General features: G+C 53.6%; 10 protein-coding genes across 10 annotated transcripts; 3 read left to right on the top strand and 7 right to left on the bottom strand.

Moving 5' to 3' along the window:
- Positions 1–75: 75 nt before the first annotated feature.
- Positions 76–924, top strand: Z520_00527 (uncharacterized protein; the record flags this gene model as incomplete). Its single annotated transcript, XM_016771048.1, has 1 exon — positions 76–924. The coding sequence occupies one exon, from the start codon at positions 76–78 to the stop codon at positions 922–924; it is 849 nt and encodes a 282-aa protein (XP_016637958.1).
- A 657-nt stretch (positions 925–1,581) lies between these two features.
- Positions 1,582–2,291, top strand: Z520_00526 (uncharacterized protein; the record flags this gene model as incomplete). Its single annotated transcript, XM_016771047.1, has 2 exons — positions 1,582–1,990; positions 2,059–2,291. 2 exons carry the CDS (start codon positions 1,582–1,584, stop codon positions 2,289–2,291), a joined length of 642 nt encoding a protein of 213 aa, XP_016637957.1.
- Positions 2,292–3,004: 713 nt separating this feature from the next.
- Positions 3,005–4,315, bottom strand: Z520_00525 (pre-mRNA-splicing factor prp46; the record flags this gene model as incomplete). Its single annotated transcript, XM_016771046.1, has 1 exon — positions 3,005–4,315. The coding sequence occupies one exon, from the start codon at positions 4,313–4,315 to the stop codon at positions 3,005–3,007; it is 1,311 nt and encodes a 436-aa protein (XP_016637956.1).
- Positions 4,316–4,668: 353 nt separating this feature from the next.
- On the bottom strand, positions 4,669–5,343 carry Z520_00524 (uncharacterized protein; the record flags this gene model as incomplete). Its single annotated transcript, XM_016771045.1, has 1 exon — positions 4,669–5,343. One exon carries the CDS (start codon positions 5,341–5,343, stop codon positions 4,669–4,671), a length of 675 nt encoding a protein of 224 aa, XP_016637955.1.
- Positions 5,344–5,981: 638 nt separating this feature from the next.
- On the bottom strand, positions 5,982–7,593 carry Z520_00523 (uncharacterized protein; the record flags this gene model as incomplete). Its single annotated transcript, XM_016771044.1, has 2 exons — positions 5,982–7,095; positions 7,157–7,593. The coding sequence occupies 2 exons, from the start codon at positions 7,591–7,593 to the stop codon at positions 5,982–5,984; spliced, it is 1,551 nt and encodes a 516-aa protein (XP_016637954.1).
- A 2,076-nt stretch (positions 7,594–9,669) lies between these two features.
- Z520_00522 (uncharacterized protein) lies at positions 9,670–10,104 on the bottom strand (the record flags this gene model as incomplete). Its single annotated transcript, XM_016771043.1, has 1 exon — positions 9,670–10,104. One exon carries the CDS (start codon positions 10,102–10,104, stop codon positions 9,670–9,672), a length of 435 nt encoding a protein of 144 aa, XP_016637953.1.
- Positions 10,105–10,668: 564 nt separating this feature from the next.
- On the bottom strand, positions 10,669–11,334 carry Z520_00521 (uncharacterized protein; the record flags this gene model as incomplete). Its single annotated transcript, XM_016771042.1, has 1 exon — positions 10,669–11,334. The coding sequence occupies one exon, from the start codon at positions 11,332–11,334 to the stop codon at positions 10,669–10,671; it is 666 nt and encodes a 221-aa protein (XP_016637952.1).
- Positions 11,335–12,045: 711 nt separating this feature from the next.
- On the bottom strand, positions 12,046–13,611 carry Z520_00520 (uncharacterized protein; the record flags this gene model as incomplete). The annotated part of the gene is made up of 6 exons (XM_016771041.1): positions 12,046–12,249; positions 12,350–12,915; positions 12,978–13,178; positions 13,250–13,289; positions 13,348–13,373; positions 13,464–13,611. The coding sequence occupies 6 exons, from the start codon at positions 13,609–13,611 to the stop codon at positions 12,046–12,048; spliced, it is 1,185 nt and encodes a 394-aa protein (XP_016637951.1).
- A 1,384-nt stretch (positions 13,612–14,995) lies between these two features.
- On the bottom strand, positions 14,996–16,758 carry Z520_00519 (uncharacterized protein; the record flags this gene model as incomplete). The annotated part of the gene is made up of 3 exons (XM_016771040.1): positions 14,996–15,910; positions 15,961–16,470; positions 16,525–16,758. The coding sequence occupies 3 exons, from the start codon at positions 16,756–16,758 to the stop codon at positions 14,996–14,998; spliced, it is 1,659 nt and encodes a 552-aa protein (XP_016637950.1).
- Positions 16,759–17,303: 545 nt separating this feature from the next.
- Positions 17,304–19,295, top strand: Z520_00518 (uncharacterized protein; the record flags this gene model as incomplete). Its single annotated transcript, XM_016771039.1, has 1 exon — positions 17,304–19,295. One exon carries the CDS (start codon positions 17,304–17,306, stop codon positions 19,293–19,295), a length of 1,992 nt encoding a protein of 663 aa, XP_016637949.1.
- Between the last annotated feature and the right edge of the window lie 1,065 nt (positions 19,296–20,360).

Here is a 20,360-nt window from a genome sequence, read left to right as displayed (position 1 = left end):
GGCACACGCGACCTAGCCGAAACGAAGAGCGTCCACAGAACGGAAACAAGGGACGTACGCCGTAACATCTCTCCAATGTATCACAACGGTTCCAGCCAACGTACACGAAAAGACCAGGAGGAAAGAGCAGTCGGCGGGCAGAAGGGAAATACCAAAGAGTTTTGGGCTGTTATCAGATTCCCTTATGATGACCTTAGAGCTTTGTCGCCCATAATCGAGCAAATATGTCGTTCTGGGAAGTGTATACAACCAGTCGGCGTGTATGAAGTATCGAGATCTCCCTCAAATAAGAGCATGGGAAGACCTGGCGGCAATGGACACCCGCCGGATGCTGCAGATCAGATGATTGTGACCGACCGGTCCGATCAGTGCGTTCTGGACGGGCACGCTCGCACAGGGACTTTACCCGCAGCCTTGCCAGTCGTGTCTGCAGACAATCTGTATCTTGCTGCCTCAGAGATGCAGACACGTGTCACGCAGGGATCTAAGCCTGCGCCCATCCCTATGTCTGCAGCAGGGGTCGATGCTGCGGTCTTGTTGCCTTCCGACTTTCGAATCTTGGGCAGGAAGATTATCGACGATCCCCGGCAGCCCCTTTTCTACATCGATGCCCGGGGACGGGAGCGTCCTTTCATAGCCCTGATGGATACGGGGGCCGAAGTCACAGTGGCCCGTGTATCAGTTGCAAGACGAGGAAATGCGTGCACTGTCAAGCGAGATTGCCCGGTGCGGCTGGCAGCGTTTCATGGCCAAACAGTAACCAGCAAGGAATATGCGTGGCTTGATCTGCATAGACAGGGCAGTCGACAAAGAGGTCAACCGATCATGGTGTGGCTGCTGGAAGATAGGCTTCTCCCTTTTGCTGATGCTCATCTGGGTCGCAAAGATGCTCTAATCCTCGGGCTCAGATGGTATTGGGAATAGGATAGATGAAGCGACACGAGAGATGACCGGTCAAGGAGGATGTCCGCTCATAGGCTGTAAGCTTTGCATCATGGGCGTTGTTTCTGCCTCATTCTTCATGGATTCGCAGGGGTCGACTGGAACTGTCTTCTTGTTCACTACACACCATCAGGAAGAAAGCACGCCCCAATAAAAGTTTGATTTTAAAACACTGCTCACCGACAATGTTTGCCTAGATCCTCGTTTCTCATAGCTGGCCGCAGAACGGGCCCCCCTTTTGAAGTCAAGGACGACGAGACTGGTGATGGTTCAACGGAGGTGGATAGCTGACCGCTTTGAACAGCTCATTGATGCCTAAGGACGTTGGCCAGGGCACGTGCCGACGTGTTGGCTACGTGCCCGAATCCTGCCTCGAGCCGCATCACGCCTGCTGCAGTGTAACCCGATTTGACTTGGGATGTGCCCTGAGTGGTGGCATTGTACAGGAAATGCCGATGTTATCTCCCATAGATTCGAGCGAAGGACAGGCGGTGACGGTTGAAGGAGGGTCTTGAGTATAAAGTCCGACAGACCTGTGTTCGAGCTGTCAGCCTCTTTCTTCTTCCTTCCACATTTCAATTCTCCGTCTCAAGGCCTCCAACATATGCGCAGACTCGTGTGCACAAACATCCACAAATCATGTCTGAATTCATGAGCAACCTTCTCAATGGCTCCAATAGCCTTGACGACGACCCCAGCTTCGAAGTCTACACTCGTCTTTGGGGGGAAGGAGTGTATCTGCCCATGCCCGTGGTCCGTGACGAAAAGACCGGTTGCTGCACCATTACCTCTGCACTTTTCACAAGCTTTCAATTGGACCAGGACTCGGTTTCAGACCTGGTCGAGGACGGCCATTCATGCTGTCACACATCTCGTTGCACAAAAGTAGTCGAATTGCTACTCCGCAGAGACGCGATCACATATGTGTTCGCGTTCTGTGTGGTCGAGGGAAGTGAAATGGTTGCTGTCATGACAGGAAAAGAAAGCTGCTGGTCACAGCCCGTCCGGCACAACTGCGTGGCCGCCGTAGTGCCGCTGTGGACCGATGGTAAGTAGGAAGCTTTGCTTGACAGATCATTATGACGAGAACGATCAATTAACAATTTTTTCCTCCAGGAGAAGCAGAGCTGGTGCGACGAATCCAGGAGGAAGAGTACAATGTAAGAATGGAAAGGGAGTGCGAAGAAGCCCGCCTGCGAGACGCAGCAGAGTTTCAAGCCATGACGGCAAGAGATCGAGCTCGGCGAGAACAGCAGCAGCAGCAGCAGCAGCAGCAACAACAACAGGAGCAACCGCAGGCCCAGGCCGGGCAAGCTCAAGCTGGTCACGCTGGCCAGCAGCCCAACTGATATGGCAGGTACAATGACGAGTACATGCAAGAGGAGCAAAACGAGGCTCGGTTCGTTGTGTGGTGGTTTGTCCGTTGGGGTTTTTGGTTTTTATTTCTTCATGCATGGCCATTAGGGTGATGATTGAGTAACTCCTCTTCCGTATATCACAAGAGTCACGTATCTCACTTGAGTCCAACATCTGGTGTGGTTCATGTAAAGTTACACATGGAAGGCAAAAGGGCGGTCAGCCTCGTCCAGCCGATTGATCGGTCGACGGCACCCCACAAAACACGGCCCACAGGGCTCGTCGAAATTGTCAACAGCAACAGGATGAAGAAGAAGCTAAACATCTTGATAGGGCTGTGTGGGACAATACCACTGCAATGTGTCATAGTCATGTCCTATCATTGCGTATATTCCTTTTGTGCCAGACCAAAGCACAACATGTTGCGGGACGCTGAGCGTTGCAAAAGCTTCCAGCACAACAGATTGATAAAAAGAAACTTCTCTTGGGTATCGACCATTATCTTCTTGAAACAGACAGAACATATTCATTTTCCATGCAACAAGAACTTTTCTTCACGCCCTAGGTCCTTGTGATCAGAGATCGCCTCATAGCCCTCCCCAAAAGCAATGCCTCAGAACGCCGTCGCTCAATGCAATATGCCAACCAATGCGATCCATTTCCGCCATGTCAGGCACAAGGAGCCGGAGGCATAGCTCTGTAGACTTCAATACTTCACCCGACCCAGCGTCGGCTTCCAGTCCAACGGATGCGTCTCCGGCGTGGCTTCGGGATCCGGTCTCCAAATCTTGATCGTCTTATCCGCTTCGCCCATGATCAACCGCAACCCGGTCTGGTCAAACGTGCTGCTCATAATACCCGCCTCCGCGTCCAACGACCCCGGCTGGGCCAGAGACTCGGTACTCTGGAACCTATGCCCGGTCTTCCAATCCCAGAAGCAGACACTGCCGTTGTCGCCGCCACTGAAGAGCACATTATCTTCATTCACCGCAAGGGTATTGATGATGGCGTTGTGCCCGTCGAAGTTCTGCATGAACGCGCCCTCGGGGCATTTCCACTGTTTTATCGACCCGGCCGACGCGGACGCGAACGTGAATTCCTTTGGGTGAGTAGCGAGCGCCCTGACGCCTTTCTTGTGGTGTGTGAGGACACCCATGGTTTTGCCCGCGGCGAGATCCCATAGTCGCACGGTGGCGTCCAGACTCGAGGAGATGACTTGAGGGTCTGCTTCCTGGCACTTCACCTCCGAAACCGTGCCCTTGTGACCGGACAGGACGTGGATGTTGGAGCGTGTGCGCATGTCCCAGACACGAGCGACGCCGTCTCTTCCTCCAGTGACCAGCACGTCGAGCGTGGGATGGAGTGAGAGTGTGTAGACGCCAGATAAATGGCCGTGGTAGTGGCGAATGACTTTGTTGGTCTCCAGATCCCAGCATTTCACCATCTTGTCCTCGCCGCAGGAAAAAAGGTACGGATGGCGTGGCGACACGGCCAGTCCACGAACCGTGGAGATGTGACCCGTCAATGTCAGGCGCAGTTGACCTGTGGCCAGATCCCAGATTTTTATCGTCCTGTCTCCTGCGCCCGATGCGAACCACTGGTTTCCCGGTTCGACCGCCAATGCGCGCACCCAGCCCAGATGGCCCGAGATCACTCTCATCAGTTTCCATGGTGCGTGCCAATCGGGTCGAGGCTGTTGCATATTCGGTCTGCGGATGAGACTGCTCCCGATACCATTACTCTGCGGCGGGGCTTGTGAGTCCGGCTTCGCCTCGCTCTTAACCAAGGCCATCTGATTGTTTCCGGTTGCCATCTTCGGTCTTTTTGGTCCTCGCGCCGCTGTCGCCTTTGCCTGCTTCTCGGCCAGGGCTTTGGGCAGTTCGCGGACGCTCTCATATTCGACCTTTCTTTTGAAGGAGAGGGAGACCGGGAGGGATGATGGATCGGACGCTTCGCCATAAGAGCTTCCGAACAGCGATCGCGTCCGTTCCGATAAAGACTGTGCTGCGGCCGCCATATTTGCTGGACTTGGACTCAACGGCGGATGGGTGAAAGATTCGACCTTGTACGACTTCGAGAAAGATCGGAGACGCAGCAAACTCGCCAAGCCTAGAGATCCGAGCCTTTCACGTGCAGTCGCAAGGCTACGAAGAACGAGGCTGATCAAGGCTCGAGGCTGAGAAGGACTGTGAAATGACAACGCAAATTATGCGGCTAATCGAATTCTATGTAAACCATTCATTGTTTTACCCCAATTTCAAAAAAAGGGATCGGTTGCGCTTTTGAAGGGCCAAATATGCTGATATGAGTCTTCCTCGGCCTCTAATGACGGGCCCCTGCCCCGCCGTCTCCGGGTCTTGAGGCAAAACATCAAATTTGCCGCTGATTCCGACCGCCTGCAAACAGGGATATACAATACAAGAACTTGTCCTTGAAGTCACCCTGCTCTTGTTGGATCTCTCGCAGACCTTCTAAGCAGAGTTGCACGTCCTTGACACCCTCGGAAATGGAATTGTAAATGCGCGTCATTTGCGAAACCATGGCAACCAACAGAAGCATTCCGATCATGGTCACCACGAAGTTCTTGAGCAAGCGTGTTCGGAGCCCTTCGACGTTTGAAAGCTGTATGATCTTGTGGTAAAGCCGTAGACCGACAATCTGGGTAAAGAAGAAGGCGTATTTGACCAGGACGAAATGGCCGAACAGCCAGGCTGAGGTGCTATAGGAGCCGAAATAAGCGAGTAGGAGGAGTCCTGCGGCAACGACGGTCTGGAAGCAGAGGATCAGAAGCAGCGCACTGCTAAGGGTAGTGATTTCCCCTAGAGGTGTTTGGCGGGCTGTGAGTCGTGCACTGCCATCTTCTAAAGGGTTAACGTCGATTGAGAGTATGTGTCCTTCGTCCTGGGCGAAGTTTCCCCCCTTGCCCTCGGCGCTGCTCTCCATTATCTTGGTCGAAATGCAGGCTTCGGTGTCTTCTCGAGAATCGTGGGAAAGGGGCAGTGTGCTCAGCGGTGCCACAGAGGAGTTAACGTCCAAGGATGACATATTGATCAATGTGCTGATAGTAAATGTGAAGCAAAATTGGGACATGTAAGGTGAGTGAAGACAATGTAGACTGCAAAGCGAAAGGAGATAGTCAGATAGTAGAAAGCAAGGAAGAAAGGAAGAGAGATGAGACCGTTTTGAATTGATCGGAGGGCGCCAGAGAAGGCTCACCCAGGGCAGTGGCGACCCTCCTGATCAAGAATGATATTGGAAGGTGTTGACGCAGCTGGAGTAGCCGAAGGAAGGCAACAAAGAGAAGGGTAATGACAGGATGGCACAAGGCACAACAAGTCACACTTTGAAGCCCAGTATTGTTAATAATTTAACTCATCCTGTGACCGATGTATGCTCTAAGCTTGGGTATCATAATGCTGCCCATGTCCCTGGCAGAAACAACATGCTGAACTCCGTCCTTTTTCCGATGAACGCCTGGCTCGGCCATTCGAATGACAGCTGTAATTCCGTGGAACCCTTCTCGTAGTTTTGGACCTCTATTTCGTGGGGTCAATCTCGACCAAAGTGCTCATCCCCATGACCCTCGTCTTTGTGCGCGGAGTCTCTCATATGGTCGTATCTAGTAAAATTCGTCTGCAATCTTCAAGTCATGGCGCTGTTTTCGTGTCCCATGTGTTCTAGGCTCATGCAACGGCCTTGGATGGCCAGAACTTCCACGGTCCACTGAACCAAGGACCTTTCTTGTCCCAGTTCCAGTCGCCCGAGGTGGCCGATTTCAAATCGTCCACATTCAGATAATCCACCCCTTCTTTGACCATTGTTCGCCAGAGATAATTCCTCATTCCTCTGGGCCAGCTGGGCACGCTCCAGTACCTGACTTTGAGACCGCACGCGTGAGCGCCCGCAATCTGCTTCCGCATCATTTCGAGCTGCCGGCGAGAAAGGGTACCACGCCAAGGCCACCCGATCGCCGAACTGAAGGACACAGAGGCGTAGTATGAGTTGGCTCGGGAGTAGGCTGCAGGATCTGTAGGCGCAGCACCAGAGCGCCCCTGACCCTGGTTTTGAATCCATCGCCCATCTAGCTCACCGCCTGGCGTGTCCATGAGAGCCTCCGGAGTATCAGACTTGGCAGTCAGCTTTCCCATTAAGTCAAGAGGTGCGTCAAAGAACATATCGCGATACGTCTCGTTGGCTACCACCTCATCCCATGGCGCATTCCCCGTGACAACCACGGTGATTGGGCCTTCGACAACAGCGGAGCCGTTGAAGTAAGTGAGGAATTTCCGCTCTCGGAGAGGTTGGAGCTGTGCAGAAACATGTGGCCAAATCCTGTGGCCCTCAGTCTTGAAATCTATCAGGAGGACTAGGGACTGGGAGGGTTTGGTGTCGAAGACGCCATTCCGGGGGTTGTCCAGCGAGGGATGGAAAGATGTATGAGGGTTTTGTTGGTCTAGAATCTTCACCAATGGGTTGATATACAAGCTGCGGAGCGTCCGTTCCGGTGTCAAAGACGCTGTGGAATGTCCGACGTATAGATCTTGGTCGTAGAGCCACACATCTGCCTCCACTCCTGTGCAGCCGGCCTCGAGAGCCGAAAACAAGGGTTCCTTTCGCCAATAATCGTTGTGCGAGTGGCAGGCCACGGGATGAATGTCGGCGGAGAAATCGGTCGGCCAATGTCCCAGCTCGCGAGATCTCTGGGAGGGGTTCCATGCGTCGAATTCGTCGTCTGCATCGTCGGGGAAGAAGGACAGGACGAGGCCGCATGCCAACGCAATGAATTCTAGAAATCCTCTGTGCTCATGATTAGCAGGCAGGCAGCTTCAGCGGAAACAAGGTGCACCCGGTGTCTTACAATAGCATCAGCGTCAGGGCCAGCAGGCGTAGCACTCTCCTAAGCGGTGTGGTCGGGATGGATTTGTGTAATGAGCCTCTTTCCACAACGTGCCCCTTATGCACCACCGTACGATACCCACCCAACAGTTGGTTCAGCACCGGCAGACTCTTTGTCCAGCGCCATCTGGGGGAGATATCGGAGCTGCGGTGTTCGAACGAGGTCGAGGTTTCATTGTAGGTGACTGTGGGCCCTTTCAGGGCATCGGGGCCGACGGTGGCAGCGGTAGCGGTGGCGGGATCTGAGAAAGAGCCATCCTCGAGATCCGAGCACTTTATAAAGGTCTGTTCCTGCGTCAAAAAAGGTACACGCTCGGAATGGACTGATGATTCGTCAATGGGTGAAGAACTTGTGTCATTGCGGAAGGGCCGGATGGCAGAGGGCGAATGTTGAAGCATGGCTTGGGTGCGTGATTGCTCGGAAGCGCAGATTGCAAGGCTCTGGGACGCCGAAAGTAGTGGGTTGGGGATACACTGGACTCGGTCGCGTGATATGGGGGGGCAGGGCCAAACGGCGAGACGGCGCAGACCAGTGGTTTTCGGTTCAAGACCCGCTCGTGTCTATTCGAGGAATTACCGAAGGGAAACGCGGCACCGACAACCCGAAAGGTGGACGGGGTTCTTCGCTGGTTCTATTGCATGACGGGCAGGACGTTGCTGAGTTGCAGCGAGTAGTGAACGAGGGAGATAATGACGGTAACAATGACGATGGCGATAGCGATGACGATGTCTTCCTGGACTAGGACGTTGATAAAGTGGTGGGAAGGGGACCAGGTTTATCGATAGGCAGGGAGTACGGAGGACTGCTAAGTGATCTTGGAGACGACTGAGGGCCCAAGATGAGCTAGCAGAGGGTGGGGGAAGAATGTAGAAATAACAGGGAAAAATGAGGTTGGATTGATAGACAGCAGAGTCAGTGACCGCAGAGGGTTGGAAGAAGTAGTCGAAGGAGTAGTAGAACAAAGCAAAGAGCCTTGGGAGTTTGCCAGGAATGCTGGATGTTTTTAACACTGCCGTCTTTGTTTGGCCTTGACTACTGCTACTGGAGCTGGTTGCTGCTTGTGGTCACTGTCGGGACGAGACGGGCTGGACGGACCATGAGTCCATGACACGTACTACTAAGAACAGGCTCAATGATCAAGACCAGAAACATGGGGGGAACAGAGAGAGTGACCGACTCCAGGCAAATCGTTGGTTAGTGAGCGGGATCTAGCAGGAGTCAACAATGACCATTGACCAGCATCAGCCGCAGCTCCAGTTACGAGGTTGCGCAGATTCCTCGGATATAGAAAGTGAAAAACCGCCAAAAAAGAGTGTCACTGCCGTTCGCATCAGAGGCGCAGTCTGTTTCTCCCACATGGGTTCGGCTGGGCCTCCCCATTGGAGGGGTGGAGGGAAGTTCCTTTGCGAGGGAAGAAGAGCTGGTGGCAGTGGTGGCACCCAGCTGGGGACAGTCTAGATCTTTTTGATGACCTTGGAATAGTCTGTTCTCCCAGAATGTCCAGATGGCCAAATGTGCCTGGAAGAGAATTCAGATTCATCCATCTAGGGTCCATCTAGGGGCCCCTAAAGAAGCCACCGTCACCCCCAACCACCCCCATGGACCAGACCACATGAGACTCCATGAGAGAAGTTGAGGTAAATGCTCTAGGCACTACTCGTCGTAGTCGGGCTTCTAGGGTATCTACCTAGGTATCTAGATCGGCGGTATATCCGGGGCCCAGCGGCCAATCCCTCCAGCCCGTGTTATACTGGTGGGTGACTGGCTTGCTGCCCATCATTACTGTCGGTCTGTCACCACCACCATCAACTCTCCATTCTCTTAGTTTTCCACACACAGTGCCCGCCTATCACTCTCACCCTCACCGCCACACCTGCTGGACGAGTAGTTCACCTGCCTCCTGACTTTTGACGAACAGATATGGCACCCTGGCTCAATTCGCACGAGGGCTAAACCCTAACCTCGTGATTACCTACATTTGTTTTCCGCGCATTGAATCCTTGCCAGTCCCATGTCGGCCCTTGACCGAAATTCGCCCAGCTCTCACAACCGGCGGGATTCCTCAGGCGTGCCCCCGCGCACCAGTCCGAGACCACGAGCCTTGCAGCTTCATCAGCCTGACGTCTGACGCCTGACGCTTGACGCCTTGCCGCTGACCACCCCGGATTGTTTTATCTTAGAGTCCGGGTGTCCGCCATCCGGGCTGTTCGTTTTCATTGAGCCTCATATATCCCGTGGACGGCGCAACCCCCCTCGCATGGCCTGACGCGGCCACACTGGAGATCTCGTAGTTCGATGGTTTCCGTCATCATTCCCTTCGGCTCCTCCTCACTCAGGCCGCTGGCCATGTGATGATACTGCTGCCCAGGAAATGGTGAGGTTGAGACCCCAATATCGCTGCTGCCGCTAGCACCGCTAGCATTATGACTGACATAAGCGCGCAAATCGCTGCGTCTGCTACCCACACGTGCGACTCATTCATTTGTCGGTGCCAACTTGTCGCATTCTCCAGAATATTGCATTTCGCCCAGCAGGCGAACTGACAACAAATGAAAAAGATTATGTCGCACCCGTGCTGAAAGCCCCTTTCCAGAGACAACAGACACCAAAGCAGCCGAAACCATCACGAGGAACCGCGCCAGAGCCAGGAATGCTGGGATGGCAAATCGCCAATGATAGCGAATCTGCCGCTGATAGACGGTCACAGGAACGATGGCCTGGTCGCCGCCGGTGCTGTTCGTCCCATCGTCGTCACGTTTCTGAAGGTTGGCAGGCAATTGATTCCCCGAATTCCAGCTGCGCGTGCCCACCAGCATACTGGCAGCGATATCCGTCCACACCAAGTTGGGAACCTTGGCCATGGCCGCTGCCGACTGAGAAAGATCTCGCCACCGCGCATACATGGCCATGTTGGTGTCTCCGCGTATTCTGCCCAGTCGCCACTGCTGTACTGGTACACTCCTGTCAAGGCATCCGCTGGGCCATCTGCTGCTGGCAGGTTCTGAAACCCTGGGACAGTCGTGAGAGTTCCTTGACCACCGTAACGTGGAAGGTACAATTGAGGAGCCCCGATTGTGGACAAATTGACTGAGTGCCCAAGTTCTGGGCAAATCAGGCCCCACAGTTGAGGAACATCGTTCATCTTATCCAGGCGATTCAATACCCTAGAGGGGCATCGCCTCCTTGTTTGGGTACGACTTGTCGCTGACATTTACAATAGACAATGCCTTGAGGCCGTTACCAGTCTCTCGTGTCGCGTTATACCGGAACCGAACTTCCTTGACACTTGCTTTCATTGCTGTGGCACAGCTGTAGATCTTCTGTGTTCACCACGTTTCAGGCTCTTGGACGAGGGTGATGGTGCCATGACGACGCTTCGCGCCCCCGAAGACCATGCCGCACTCGACATGAACATTGGTGAGATTCGCGTGGTGAGCGCCTCCCGGCCCTGCGCAGAGCCATGAAATGTCACTCTAGTTTGAACTAGTTAGCCCAAATGGGTTGGAATATTTAGCGGACGGCACGCCGGCCAAGGTGTAGTTCGACAAGTAGGCTTCCGGGTCCAACATGGACGTCCAAGTATTGGTGACACAGATTCCATTGAGCTTGACTCCCGTCGTCTGATATCTTGTGACTGGATATTTGTTGCTGACCTTGGATTTGAGGTAGGCGAAGGCGTCGGGACTCGGCCGGGTCAGGTTCATAATCGACATGGTATAAGCGTCCACCATCCATGCGGCTTTGTACGCTCGTCCTTGCACGTTCGGATCAGTCTGCGAGCTCGTCACGTTGACGTACGGAAATTTTGGGACCAGATTGGCGAAACCCCCATTGTCGACGAGGAAGATGTTGTTCGCCTCACCACTGGCAATGCCGTGGAGGGTATCTAGAATTCGACCGAGATGTTTGTGTCGACGCAGGCGGACTCTGGCTGGACCCAGAGCAGATCTTCGGTCCGTGCGGCACCGAGCTGAACGCCGACAGGGCCGGTATGATTGCGAAAGCCCACTCCTCCCATGACTGTTGTCGACAACCAGCCCTTCCACCGGTTCGATGGCATTATCTAGACCATATTCGACGAGTGGCCGAACGCGTCCACGATGTACTTGCCCCCCTCGGGCGACCCCGTCTTGATACATGAACGAGCGAACGTTCAAGGATAGTGCTCAGACCTGCCTTCATAGCGCAATTGCAGCGGATCCGCGATGCGTACTTCTTCATGACAGAGGCATAGTCGCCGAAACGCAAGAAAGGAATGGCATAACATCAGAAAGAGAGACGGCGCACGGAGGGAGAAGGATAGCAAAAGAGACCAGTTCACCCACCAACCATCGCAGGATAGAATGCGGAGGACGTCCTGTATTCTTAAAAGTCCACCAGCCGCATTGGTCTCCAGGCCACTGTTCTGATTTACACGGGTACATACAACGAAGAAGCGACCTTGAAGCGACGTCTGAGAAAACCGGAAGTGAATGATGGTGAAGAAAGAGACGCTCGCACAAGGTCGAAACACCAATATTGCCAAGACCCACACAGACCAATGATATCGAGGACCCGCTGGGTTTATGTTCCCTCTTTAATATTTCGTTGAATACGCCGTACCGATCACTACTGGTACCTGGTAGGTATATCAGGCCGCTTGGGAAAGGATACTGCAGTCTGCAGCCGCATGTCAACTTCTGGTACAAGGCTGTAGAGTGGAAAAAGGAGCCATGAGCACGGGTCACAATGGTGCAATTTGTCTCAAATGAATTGCTTTGGTCTGCATTCTTTTTTTCACCTATGCATCCCCACGATCTCCTGGGGAGACTGTGAGGGCGCATCAAAGACGGCCTGCCTGCATTGACTGCTCACAAGGGTCCATTAGGATGGATCAGGACCTTGGTATAGCCCTCAACCCTCTTGTCAAACTTGTCGTATGCCATCTCGGCGTCGTCGATGGCAATCTCGTGACTGACAACGAAGGAGGGTTTTGCCTTTCCCGCGATGATGAGGTCCCGCAAATAGCGATTGTACTGCTTGACGTTGCACTGGCCAGTGGCCAGAGAAAGACCCTGGAAAAAGCCACGGTTAGCACCTGTGTCGGCTGGTCCCCTTTCGCCAGGACGAATGCAATCGGTTGGACTCGTGCTCGTGCTCGTGCTGCGTGCTCACCTTTTCGAACAACTTGCCAAAACTCATGCTGATCATACCCTTGCCGCTAGCCTCGTCAGGCGCCCCCGGGTCGGTGGGCACATAAAGACCTGGAATGCCCAAGCCGCCGCATGGTCTGGTCGCCCGGATCATATTCTCCAGCACAATGTTTGGCTGTTCCTTCTTGCCACCGGTATCCACAGCCTGGTACCCGACAGCATCCACGGCTCGATCCACCATCCCGCCGTTCTTCTCGAGGATCTGGTCCACCGCATCGCCCTTGCTGAAGTCGATGGGTATACACCCGATCTTCTCCGCAGCGGCCAGTCGCTCGGGCACTCTGTCCACGACGTAGACGCGGCTCGCACCTCGAAGTTGAGCCGAGTATGCCGCCATTAACCCGACAGGTCCGGCGCCCCAGACGCCAATGCTCTCTCCGGGCTTGAACCCGCTGAGTGTCACCCCGTGCCATCCAGTTGGGAAGATATCGGCCAGGAGGATGAAATCCGCCTCGTGCTCCTTCCCAGCAGGCAATTTCAAAGCATTGAAGTCCGCATATGGGATGCGAATATACTGAGCTTGCCCGCCTGTAATCCATGTTAGACACAAGTCGACGTTGGCGTGGAAAGTCACGTCAAGAAATTCTCACCTCTGTAAGGTCCCATGGCCACATACCCGTAGGCGCCACCCGCAAAGCCAGGGTTGACTCCCGTGCAGAAGGCCGTCTTTCCTTCCTCGCAGTTACGGCATCGTCCATCTGCAACATTGAAGGGCATCACGACTCGGTCGCCTTTCTTCAGCAGCGTGACTCCGTCACCAAGTTCCTCCACAATACCCATGTTCTCGTGTCCTTTGGGCCATGCGTGTTAGCAAAAAAGCGCTGTTGGTAGGTGTCATTCGCCCCCCAAAAGGACGACTTACCAAATGTAATACCAGCCTGAGCACCAGTACGTCCTTCATACTAATGTCGTGTTAGTGGAACATCCAGAGTTCGTTTTATTCACGGATCGTTCTCTTACCATATGCAAATCGGATCCGCAGATAGCTGTTCACATTTCAATGCCATCAGTTCCAATCGTGACCTTTCTCCCACCCATTCTCGAGCGCCGTGGAGAATTGGGCTTGTAAAACTTACCGGCAGTGGTCACCTTGACAATAACATCATCAGGATGCTCGATCGTAGGCTTCGGGACATCCTCCACCTTGACTTTGAAGGCGCCTTGATAGTTGACAGCCTTCATTGTCCCGCCGGAACCGCCAACTCGAACTTCCGTTGACGACATACTAGAGTATTATTGGAGCCTTGGCTATCCTATATCAGTATCTGGCCGCGTGATTGGGCGTCACAAGGAGTAGAAGACTAGTCCAGGAGTGGTTTGGAGGAACCGTCAGATGTGAGAGAGAAGAATAAAGGAAAAAAAGAGCGAACATGGTTCCAGGACTCGCGTTAGCCAGAGATATATATGGCTGTTGCGGATGGTCATCCACGGCACTTACCTTGATCATGACGCTCGTGGCGATACTCAGTTTTGGGCAATCTTTGGCACTCTCTGGCCACGAGAAAAGCGGAGGTTCCGGTCATCCAACAGCTCGGATTGCTTGCTGATTGAATGAGATACCGTGGTTGGCTTTGCCCGCTCAGCCTGAGCTGGCCCTACTCGATGCCTGCCACCTCCTCCCATCTCCTCATCCACATTTGCGGGGTACGGAGTTACATCACCCTGTCATCTTGCTTCCAGCTCGCCCTGTAGGTGCCCTGGGATTGATGGATCGAAAGCACGACACGAGGGGTTCTAGGCCGCTTCTCCTATAATCATGGACGTTGACATGGAGGGCCCCAAGTCCGAGAAAAAGAGGAGAATGTCCCCTCTCACTGGTCCGAGCGCACCTTTTCATGAGAAAGCATGGAATGATCCTGCACCTGATCAGAAGACCTGCCCGCAACGCCGGACAAACGCCTGCTCTCCATTTGGTTGCCATTGCTACTTTCTCTACAAGCTCGTGGCCTGCTCGGGCAAGATCAGACCGAGATATCTTACCATCCCGGGAAAAACAGAGCGAGCCGCAGAAGCCCAGAAGCAACGGTTGACCAGTGAATTTCTTGTATTGGGCATAAAAAGCAGTCGACATACATTGGCATGGGGCTGCAGCTCAATAGGGACACCAGTGGAGGCTGTCCTGCCTGACTTCTGATGCTCCCTGATCTCTTCCTCCTTCCATACTTGCGTCTTTCCGCGCCCGTGCCGACCATACCGAATCCACATTCTTCGCCGAAATAACGCCTCTATCGAATGCTGGGTCGTGGGTGCTGGGTACAAGGTGGTGTGCTGTGTCGAATGGGTAGGGGTTACATGACGGTGCATCTTGGTTGTGGGGTCGTAGATGGATCTTGGAAACGTGCTGGTGATATGTGGGAGTTGTGGGGTCCGTGCTCGTGCGAAAAGACATGGGGGCGCGTTAGGGGTGCTTCGAGGTTGGTACTCTCTTTCAACTCTAGCGAAAATGTCGGCTTGGAAGGTGTTCTCGAGGACGCGGCGCTATGAAGCAGTCCCGTTGCTGTGCGTGGCGTCGCTGCATGTGGCTGCTTGCAGGGCACGTCGCCAACGACAGCTGTCATTGCGGGGGATTGGTCAAGGTGCATTCCTTGACGCTTTACATGTTCATGTTCTACATGTCCATCGAATCGTTGCCGTTTGCAAAGTTGAACTGGCCTTGAGGTTGGTTGGATCCAAGGGTAAAGCCAGTCGCGTTAGCTTGTGGAGCCAACTCTTCAATGTCGGCGCCAGCATCTTCCTCATCGGAGAAGTATCGCTCGATGATGTTGTAAGCCTTCATGTAGATTTCCTCGTTGGCGTTGTTCTGGCAGTCGTGGATCTTCTCCATTCCACCAGCTTCTTCAATGAACAGGGCGTACCGATTGACCTGTCCTTCTGGAGAGCGGGGATCGGCAGCCTCTTTGTCCATCTCACCGACCTTGAGGATGTTCTCCAGTCCATCCAAGGCGACTTGAATGATCTTGTTGTCTGGGCAAGCTAGCAAATCACAGAGCGGCTTGATGCACCCTTGGGAGACGAGGTATCTGATCTGATCAGGCTTCTGAAGGCCTCCAGAAGTGGCATTCGAGATCGCCCAGCAAGCTTCCTTCCGGGTCTTGAAATCGCCATTGGACAGGAGATGAATCAGGGGAGGGATGATACCTGCGTCAATGACTGCTTGAATTTGAGTTGAATTGCCGGCCGTGATGTTTGAAATTGTCCAACATGCTTCCTTGCGGATACCATCTTTCTGAGAGCTGAGCAACGACAACAGAGCCGTCAGAGCGCCGCAGTTGATAATCACCTGGGTCTGCACGTCATCACCAGTGACGATATTTCCCACCGACCGAAGAGCCGGGGTCTGGACGGATGTGGAGGCATGCATGAGAAGTTCGACAAGGCGTCGCGGGATGCCGGCTTCGATGACAGCCTGAATCTTGTCATTCGAGCCATCGGAAAGGTAGGAAATGGCCCAGCAGGCATCAATGAGGACTTCATCATCGAGCATGTAGACCAGCTTTGCGAGGACCGGGAGTGCAGGTTGAATCTGAGGCCTTGTCAGCATCTCCTTTGGATGAAAATGTCAGGGTGACTTACTGTATTCCAGTCGGGCTGGGGGGTCTTCCCGCGGCAGAAGTTGCTCAAGGTCCACGTTGCATTTCGAAGCATGCTCAACTTGCGCCCATCGGCAATGAGATTAAGCAGAGGCTTCAAGGCACCCTGGCTGAGGACATAGTCACGGCAAGCAGGAGAGTCACCTGCAATGTTGCCCAAAGCCCAGACTGCTTGCTCGCGAACATCTGGCTCAGGGCTGCTCAAGAGCTCAACGAAGATAGGGACAGCACCCGCTTCAATTACGACTTGTGTTTGGGCAGCGCTACCGCTAGCAATATTGGTGAGAGCCCAGGCGGCCTCGAATTGGACGAGTGTGTGAGGGGATCGGAGGAATTCGACGAAGCGGCTGACGACACCGGTTTCGATGACCTTCTCGATGGGCGGGTTTCGTTCCTTGGACAAGAGTTTCCGGAATTTTGTGGTGGCTTGAATCTGGGCATCGATCTGGTCCGAAAAGACTCCCTTGACCATTTCTGGCAGTTCCGTGCTCAACTGTAGACCGCCGTCAGCCTCGGACTCAAAGGAAACAAACGACTTCATCCTCACCTCATTTTCAATGTTCGCCGTCTCATCGTCGCTATCTGGCTCCGTGAGGCCACCAATACCGATCTCGCCATTTCCTCGCTGGACCCCTCTTCGCTTGGCTAGGTTTTCCTCTCTCTTCTGGCGACGGATCTCGACCTGTTGTTCCTCACGACGACGACGCAGCTCATCGGGCTTGAAGCTGTTCTTCGCCTTATACTGGGTTCGTCGATGTTCGGGAATGTATCTTTCCGCCATGTTTGTTGTGACGTCTCAGGGAAAGGCCTCAAGAACAGGATGATTTCCAAAAGCTTGATCTCAGAGTAGTAGATTGCGCAAGGAAGGCCGCGAGAGACAGTCTCTGAACTCGTGCAAGGAGGGGGTTTGTGTACTGTGGCAAGTGAAGGCGGTCAGTGATGAGACTGCGCCAGTGTGGATAAATAAATCGAAGCAAATCAAACGGGGGTTGCAGTTTCGCAGGGTGGATGTCGTATGGAAGGGCAGTCGCTGTTTGTCACGGCGGGAAGCACATGCCACTTTTCCTTGGCATTAATCACGTGGGCTCGTGTCGCGCTTTCGCTTACTAAGGCAAATAGTACGGAGTAGTTTGAACGGCACCCAACAGCCATTGACACGTCCATACGCGACCACATACAAAGCGACCTGGACATTCATCGAGGACGAATCAAACTACGTAAGAACACGAGTCGACGACCACACTCAACGGCGCCTACATCTGGTTCGGTTCCGTGCCGGTGTGCAAACCAACGTCAGCAACGCTTCTCTGATGAGATGACATACCAATGGCTTCTAACTTCGTCCCCTTGCCACCGGGTTTCATCGACCTCGCAGAGGCAAACAGTGTCGAAGGAAATTCGAAACCGTTCAACGTCATTGGGGTCTGCGTCGACTTTCTCGCTCCAACAAGGTGCCGGGGTGGTCGACAAGATTACACCATAAGATTCACGCTGCACGATCCAGCGTGGTCAGCTGGCACAGGTCTGCGCTTCTCGTTCTTTCACAGCCAACAAGACCAACTTCCGGATATCAGAGACCAAGGCGATGTCGTCATCCTGCGGAATGTCAAAATAAATGTCTACAATGGCCAGACGATAGGGTGGTCCAACTCCTCTTCCACATGGGTTGTGCTGCCTGCTACTGAGTTGGAGAAGATCCAATCCGTCCAAGATCTCAAGGATAGGGGCAGATTCATGGGACAAGGAGGGGGCGATCGCAATCACTACCTTCTAGGAGCTAGAGCAGCTCTTCCCAACGAAGCCGAGTTGAAGTATGCTCAATGGATTGCCGAGCAGGAAGATCCAAGTCTGTGGACAAAGCCGCAACCCAGAACACAACTGGAAATAGCCAATACCATGGAAGCGCATGGTGGCACCGCTCCTGCCCGCAGAGAGAAATTTCGTACACTTGATCAACTCGACTTACCCAGCGGCAGAGCTTACATCTTTGTAGATCTTTTGGGTGAAGTGCGCAAAATCTTCTCTCCCAACGACTTGACCACCGAGCTCTATCTGACTGATTATACTACAAATGACGGGCTCCGCGACTACCAGCACTCAAATGATCAGGGTGGCCGAGATGGCGACCCGTGGGGTCACATCGAGGACAAAACGTCAACCAAATGGCCCGGTCCCTGGGGAAAGATGACAATCATGGTCACATGCTGGGAGAGGCAAGCTTCTGTTGCTACACACATCGCGAGTTTGGGCAGCTTTGTATACCTGCGTAACGTTCAAATCAAAATGGACAAGGATGGCTCGAGGCTCGAGGGCAATTGTCGAGATGATCGTGACTACCCAGAGAAGGCCTTGATCGAAGTGGTGAAGTCTGACGATGAAAAGCGGACGGAGTTGCTGCGTCGCAAACGAGCATACGAGCAAAAGGTGCAGAACGAAGGCATCAGATTTTATCGCGACCCCAGCCAAACGGCAAAGAAGCGGCAGAGGGAGGAACCTAGCGAGCAGCAGAACGACGAACCGAAGAACAAGAGGGCCAAGGCAAGAAACCGCAAGAACAAAAGAGCAAAAGCCGAGGCTCTGCAAGAAGAGAAGCAGAAGGCCGCAGCCACAATTGCGCGACACGAGCACTCCCTCCTGAAACCCAACACCAATATTCGATGTAACCAGTATCAGGGGGTCTCATGCAAGCACATTGTTGACATCCTCGACCCGGACATTTTGAACCGCACGACGGCGAAAGGCAATGCCTACCGACTCCCGTTCCAGAACTGCACGTACAAGTCGAAAGTGCGCGTTGTGGACTTTTTCCCAGACAATATTGCCGACTTTGCTGCCCCACGAAAAGACGGACAGTATGACGTATTGTCAGACAACGATGACTTTGAAGAAGATATGGACGTCGATCCTACTCAGGAGGAGAACGCGAGCAATCTGAAATGGGAATGGCGCTTCCTTCTCCTTGTCGAGGACGCTCGAGCGCCGGCAGGTGTTGATGGGCGAGCGACCCAGATGGAATTGCTTGTGGCCGACACCGATGGAGACTACCTCCTGAATATGGACGCCTGCAATCTGAGGGACAAAGCAAACCAGAATGAACTGGCGACGCTGAAGGAGAAACTGTTTCACTTGTGGGGGGACTTGCAGGAGAGGAAGGAGGAATCCTGTACGACCGCCGAAGAGCCCAGTGTCAAACCAAGCGCAAGACCTTTTGAGTGCCTGATCAAGGAGTACGGGGTACCTGGTGTGCGCTCAAACCGGCAAGCCAAGGGTGCCGTTGTTTATGACCGACGATTTCGTCTCTTTGGGACAACGATCTGAATCTTGTATGATGATGTAGGTATCCTTCTTTGCTTTCGCTCTCAACTACTTTTTCACGTGCGAATTCCCCCTGGGGAGAAAACTTGAGCAGCTTTTGTCGGGGCCCAATCTGTTTTGTGTTAATCCGCGCTTGGCTCTGACGATCCACAACGAACTCTGAGATCAATTGGTGATGAATGAATCGATCTTGGAACGAGGATCTCCGAGAAGGAGAAGAATGCTTGCCTACCTTCGGCGACGGAGAGAAACCCCAAAAGAGGATGCTGCTGCTCGCTGATCCTCCCCAAGAGACGCCACCAAGGCCAAGTGGCACGGACCGGGACCAGACAAGGGGGCCGAAGAGAAAATCCACCGAGGGAGGGCAGTTCGTGCCAACTGTGGAGGTAGTGGACTATGTCTTGCATGGTGTGATGCAGTATCCATACCTTCCTCAAGAACGGCCGAAGCAAGAAACGAAAGCTACGCACAGATCAAGCCAGAACTTGCTACTACTGTAGCACGTACGCCCGTCGATGGAGCCCCCGCGTTCGAGACATCGTAGAAACTCCCGTGCTCTACTATACCCGTTGCAAGGGGTATCAAAGAGTGCCACTTGCATCGAGGTCCACTTGCTCTCCTTCTGGGTTGTTGATTGACGTTCCCTACGTGCCACTAGGTCCATGAGTGCCGGCTCTGGAAGGTTCGACGTCTTCCGACAATTCATTGCTGAGGGCTGTGGGACTTCTTGACCTTGCTGGAAACGACGAAATGCCGACCTTCCTGGGGCGAGTGAGGCTGTTCGGTGCACCCCAACGTGATATGCAGGCCTGCATTGTTCGCCACGATATGGTACGAGTAAGCCTGCCTCTGTCACAAAGTCACGAATAACAAGTAGTCCCAGTCAGCGGCCGAGAGGGATTTCGGGTCCTGGTGTCCTGGGTCTGGACCCATGAGAGAATGAGCTCGCCGTGGAAACAGGCATTCGTCATGAATAGCACAGAGAATCCATGCTTTCGCAATCCTTAACACCTACTGCGCCTCTGTAAACAGAAGCAGCAATGCTCGTGGGTGCTTGACGACGCTGCT

This window comes from Fonsecaea multimorphosa (assembly GCF_000836435.1).
Source record: "Fonsecaea multimorphosa CBS 102226 unplaced genomic scaffold supercont1.1, whole genome shotgun sequence".
Classification (NCBI taxonomy): domain Eukaryota; kingdom Fungi; phylum Ascomycota; class Eurotiomycetes; order Chaetothyriales; family Herpotrichiellaceae; genus Fonsecaea; species Fonsecaea multimorphosa.
The sequence above is the reverse complement of the archived record's forward strand: the minus strand, read 5'-3'. Positions and strand labels throughout refer to the sequence as shown.